Here is a 5939-nt window from a genome sequence, read left to right on the forward strand (position 1 = left end):
ACGAACAACCGACCCTACTCTCTCGCCGCCCTACCGAGTACATAGAAAGGCGCAAGTGGCTGCGCAAGAAGAATCCAACCACACGTCTGCGAATTTGAGCTGAGCTACACGGGTTCAGCGACCAGCACGACAGTGTGGGTGGTGTCATTGCGAAACCCTCACTCTGAACATCAGTACATTCGACGCATGACTGTATGCAGAATCCCTTGTGACCAGAACAACGACCATTTTCGCTCCTTCCGATCACCACATTGCGCGCGATGCCTGGGACCTCAGTCGATTCGGGGGCGCCTACCAGCCAAGAGAGTGCCCACCATGCTGGCCCTGCTACTTCGAAGAAGACCAAGCAGCAACAAAAAGGCCTTAAAGCTGTCGATGCGAATGCCTCTAAGCTCCTGAAACACAGAATCGCACAACTAGAACAGGATGCTGCCGGGGAAAAAGATCAAGAAGCTGAGATTGGTGAGTGGGCTATAGCTTCATTTTCTGGTTCTCTTATTGCGCGTTCGTCTTACTATACTGCTTGCGAGTGTACATGAAACCCCTTGCTGCCCAGCACTTTTTTACCCAATGTCTGATAGGCAGTTATCCTCAAGGACCGGCTTCAATGCTGAGTGCCTTACTTATATTTCCATCGGAGTCATACTTACCGGAATTATAATAAGGCATTCAACATATGGAAAGCGACCTACCCAGGCCATGGCTGACGGTGTAATCTTTTTGTAGAACGCGAAGTCAAGCGTGCGAACCGAGAGATGATGCAGCAGGTGTCCAAGATGAACGACATGCAAAAGATCGAGCACTTGACCCGTAGGTCAAGTGAGCTGCTCGCCGAAATGCGACGGATGGAGCGAGAGAACCAAAAGAATAAGAAGCGAGGCGATGCTCTTCAAAAAGAGAAAGACGCAAACCGTACCGAGCTCAGCAAGACTGTCGGTCTGAAGGATAAGTTGGAGAAACTTTGCCGGGAGCTCCAGAAGGACAACAACAAATATAAGGTGCGGCGCACCGCCATCTTCTACTCTGTGGCTTTTGTCCGATGTACCTATAGCTAACGCATAGCAGAACGACAATAAGACGCTCCAAGACAATCTCAAGCACAATACAGCAGCCTACGACGAAAAGTATGCGGCACTCCTGGGTAAGCTAGAAGGCATCCAGGAAGAAAAAGACCATCCACGGAAGCAGGTAGTCGACATTAACATTGAGACCTTGTATGTGGCCCTTGGCTCCGACTTGCATCGGCTATGCATTTCCCGGGAAGTTTGCGGAAGAAGGTGGACTAACAGAAAAGCCAAGGTTCCGGAACCGGTTCAAGTCGTTTATCGAACAATACGAGCTGCGCGAGTTGCACTTCCATTCACAGATGCGGACTAAAGAGCTGGAGGTGCAGTATCACATGGCGCGGTACGAACGGGAGAGGAAGAATGCCGAAGCGGAGGCAGCTAAGGCACGACAACTCCAGGAGCAGGTGCGCACCTTCACGAAGACGGAGACGGAACTCAGGAATCAACTCAATATATACGTTGAGAAATTCAAACAGGTACGTGGGACGGAACAGGGTGCCCCAAGCCCAGCCCAGTTCCCTTCGGCTAATTGGCCAAGGTTGAGGATACCCTGAACAACAGTAACGATTTGTTTCTCACGTTTCGGAAGGAAATGGAGGAGATGTCCAAGAAGACGAAGAGGCTTGAGAAGGAGAACGAAACGATGAAGCGGAAACATGAGGCCACCAACGCCAGCATTATCAGCATGGCTGAGGAGCGCGAGGCAATGCGGACCACAACGGCCGAAGCTACGAAGAAGGCCGAGAAGCTGATCAGTATCATCGAGCAGATGCAGCAACAGGGTCGCAAAGTGCCGCCTAATATGGTGGCCACGCTAGAGAGCTGCTATGCGGACAGCAACGGTCACCATGGGGAGAGGGAGGGTAGTGAATACTCGGACGAGGATAACGACGAAGATCATAGCGAAGAATTTGACGACGACACAGAGGAGGAAACACAGCCGCACCCACAGTCGCATGCCACGGAGAACTCACCAGCTCCACGACCGTATGGCCCAGAACGACCCCCAGTTCCGGTCGCGGTCCCCCAACCCGCGACTAACGGTCACTGAGAGGAGATCCATCGCCAGATGTGGGAGGCCAATTCAGAGACGGGAGTGTAGAGTTGTTGCGGCAGCATCTGCTGGTCAACGCCCCTGCGAAGGGAACTCCAAATTGGGCAAAAGTCGGCACTGCAGTGGGGGAAGACCCTACTCTGACCCAGCGGCAGAAAGTGCTGCTGGTGAAAAAACAACGCAACCAGAGTCGTCTTGTGAGAGTTGTGGTAGGCTCTCCGGACGAGGACAGTGACAGCTCCCCCTCACGCGACGCACAAACGGACGCCTGTTGCACTGGATGGCTCGGCTCTACTCGCTTTGTATCCATAATCACACACCAAGGGGCATATCATGGGGGCCAGAGAACATTCATAGCGTGTCGGCATAGCGTTCTGTGTGGTTTGGATATTGTGTCCAAATCATACGCGCAGGTTGGTTTGGATTTGGGTATGCTTCCCCCGGGATCTTCAGTGTCAGTTGGGCCTCGGTAAACAGTCATATTTGCGAGGTTTCCCAGGACCGGGCATGTGTATGGTCATCTTTGCAACTCTGTCCCATTGGTCTAGATCGGGCGACAGCAGGTGGTCACCCGTTGCCTTATCGCGGGCCCCTTTCTGGTTGATAGCTGTATCACAGTTGTCTACCGTGTATTTTTGATACATAGGCGGATTGTCTTAACAAACAAACCCTACTTATGACTTCTTAATGGCCCAAGGAGGGCGGAGACGTGATTTTTCCCAGTGCTTACATTCGTGTCGTTGCCCTTTTGCTGTGTCAGAACCTCGAAACGAGTATTCGTTAAGTGACCTAAGAGCAAGACATACCGCTACCAAGATAAATGTCAATCGAATACCAATCAAGGTGCCTTCATTGATTGGCCTGGGACGACGTTGTTGGCTTACTCTAGCGACGCTGATATGACTTGAGCGGCCATTGAGTTTTAAGAGTAAGATGTAAACAAACGAGGGGATATGTTCGAAATTCATAGGTACCTTAGTCTTCATGTATTGTGTCGAGTCATCAAGGTACCTACACGTGGTAGTGTAACCACCTTGTTCTCCTTGAAGTACCTAGGTATCCAATTGCCTCCCACTACCTTAGGTACCTTATTACCTATAGAGTAAGGTAGGTACGGTACACTCCGTATCCCGTACTTTTTAGTATGACACCTCCGTATCTTATGTATCCGTATCCGTATTCGATGTGCGAGACAGATGATGTGATTACTCATCGCTCCGTGTCTGATGTGGATGCGCGGGACTTCACAGTCCATCCCAGAATACAGACGGAAGAAATACCCAATCTGGTGCAACCAACCAGCCACCTCCGACAAAGTATTACCTCTTGCTCCCGACTCTTGGAGCGATCCTGACCCATCCATCATCATCGAATACTTCGCTACGTTATGACGAATGTCCAATGTTCTGTGACTGGAGTACCATCCAAAGCGACATCCAACACGTTATTCGCCTGCCTGTCCCCTGTGCTGACTTCTGCCCATTGACTTCAAATCTACCTGGTGCCGGATCGACGAACACCGATTTGAATAGTTGCATTTCGAATGGCCAAGGCTAACCTCAACCTGCCCTGGTCGTGGCCTCTTCTTGGAACCATTTGACGTATCATCCCTTGAATTCCTTCTTGTCGACACGTTCCGTTTCTCTCCTCGTTCCTTGAACGAATCATCGCCAACAGAATCGGCTTCAATGCACTACTACGACCGAATCGGATTCTTGACGTTACGTAAATGTCGCTTTTCGCATCGACTTCCCTTCCTCTCGACGTCAACCAAGAGTTGTCATCAATACTCGTAATATCTCTCTATCTCCGAAAGCCTTCGACGCCTCGTCACCTCCCTTCCTATCCTCGTTTTCCTCCCGCCGGCCGATCCACTAGACATCATCGCTATCAACATGGCTTTCTTTGAAGACCCACGACTCCGGCAACGCTGGAACCGCATATCATACAATGCCGGCGAAGTGACCGAGACGGCAGCGGCGGGGATCTGGTCTTTCCAAAACCATTACGTCAACCCCTGCCTCGTGTCTCTCGCCGCCTGCCTCGAACAATGCACCACGCCCTGTCTCGGAGACCGCGAAGAGCGTGCGCGCCGACGCCGGGAGAGGGAACGGGCCCGAGGGAGCGCCGAGTATATTTTCGACTTTTACGACGACTGGTACGCCGAAGACGAGTTCGAGGGCGGAGCCGGCGGCAGCGTCGGCGGCGGCGGTATACTGGGCGGCTGGGGAGAGGAGCACTGGGACAGGTTGCTGGCCGGCACGGGGTCGCAGCGGCGCCACCACCACGGCGACCACGGCGTCCTGCAGGACCAGCCTAAGCGGAGGAGGGGGATGAGCATGAGCTACGGCACACGAGGCGGGCGGCGACTGGGGAGCGCGGAACAGGATCCCACTATTATCCCCAGCACGCAGCCGATCGGGTTCCTGGGCCGATTGCCATGGAAGCTGGGCAAGACGCTGCGATACAAACCCAGCGCGGCGGATTTGCAGGACCACCCGCGGCAGCATGACGAGCCGGGTTACCACCTGGGTGCGGGAGAGCAGGAACCGCTGCTGCATGACCACGAGGAAGACTCGGGCGAGGAGGGTGCCGGCAGGATGGAGACGGCAGACCGGGACACTGTGAGTGGTAGGAAGCGAAGCGGGACGACAGGGTCGGGGGATACGTCGGATTCGTACCGGTCGCGGGGCGACCTGTTCCCTAGCGACGGCGAGGGCGACGAAGACGCGGTGCCGCTGGACGACGAGTTTGCTATGGTGTTGGACAAGGTTACCGGGGATGACAGGAGCAGTGGCAGGAGTGGGCGGACGCGAAACAGCAAGGGCAAGCGAAAGGCCGGGACGATGTCACGAACGGTGTCGGGGGCGACAATCAACTCGACGCACTCGCGAGCTAGCACGGTAGGGCTGCGGCATAGCTCGGCGGGAAGCATGGCGGCATCGCCCGAGGCGGTGAGGATACCTTCGATGGAGGATCTGCAGCTCGAGGAAGACAGGTTACGGAAGGAGGAGGAGGAGCAGATTGAGAGGAAGCGGAGGGCGGCGGCGGCATTGGCCATTGAGCGGGGACTGCGGGCACGGGCGGGTTCGGGCTCGTCTCAGCAACCACGATCACCGGCGGCGGAGATAACGAGCGGCGAGTATGAGGCTCAGACTGTCGAGGAAGAGGTTGTGGATGGGGACAAACCAGCATCCGTTGAAAAGGAGCAATCGCAATCGCTACAACAGCCGCCATGGGTAGACGCCGACCGGCCCAGCCTACAGGTCGAAAAGACAAACATGGATCAGGAACGGCACGGAGTAGAAGATAAGACAACGGCGGCTACATCACACTCAGGGCAAGCACGAGCACCAGCACCAGCACCAGCACCAGCACCAGCACCAGCACAAGCACCAGCATCAGAAGCAAGGCCGGCAACGGAATCAGCAACAGCATCGGTATTGGCCGCCGTGAACGACGCAAAGGGCAGCGGACCCTCGGGAGGCTTCGTACCAGCACGACTCCCGCAATTCCGGTAGACAGGGAGGAGGCAACTAAGGGAGCATCTGCAACGCAGCCGTTTGGAAAGAGGGCGAGGTTTTTCCGTTCTTCCCATTCAACGTACATAGGTTGGGGATACCAAGGCGGAGGAGATAGTAGATGCATGTATATATGGGTATCATCTAACCGTGGATGGGTATGAGAAAGCACAGCTATGGATGTATGAGTATGAAGGCGACGATAATCAACGGGCATGAATTAGACATGCCAGTTTCATGCGACTTTAGAGTCGCCGGGCGTCCATGCAACAGGGAAAGGTTTTGTCGCCGATGGGT

At 54.4% G+C, this 5939-nt stretch overlaps 2 protein-coding genes across 2 annotated transcripts; both read left to right on the forward strand.

Annotated features, from left to right (window-relative positions):
• Positions 1-260: 260 nt before the first annotated feature.
• On the forward strand, positions 261-2118 carry SODALDRAFT_269051 (hypothetical protein; the record flags this gene model as incomplete). The annotated part of the gene is made up of 5 exons (XM_028607636.1): positions 261-462; positions 727-998; positions 1066-1214; positions 1300-1543; positions 1606-2118. The coding sequence occupies 5 exons, from the start codon at positions 261-263 to the stop codon at positions 2116-2118; spliced, it is 1380 nt and encodes a 459-aa protein (XP_028471018.1).
• Positions 2119-4016: 1898 nt separating this feature from the next.
• On the forward strand, positions 4017-5642 carry SODALDRAFT_319720 (hypothetical protein; the record flags this gene model as incomplete). The annotated part of the gene is made up of 1 exon (XM_028609470.1): positions 4017-5642. One exon carries the CDS (start codon positions 4017-4019, stop codon positions 5640-5642), a length of 1626 nt encoding a protein of 541 aa, XP_028471019.1.
• Between the last annotated feature and the right edge of the window lie 297 nt (positions 5643-5939).

Source organism: Sodiomyces alkalinus (genome assembly GCF_003711515.1).
Source record: "Sodiomyces alkalinus F11 unplaced genomic scaffold SODALscaffold_1, whole genome shotgun sequence".
Taxonomy (NCBI): Eukaryota; Fungi; Ascomycota; class Sordariomycetes; order Glomerellales; family Plectosphaerellaceae; genus Sodiomyces; species Sodiomyces alkalinus.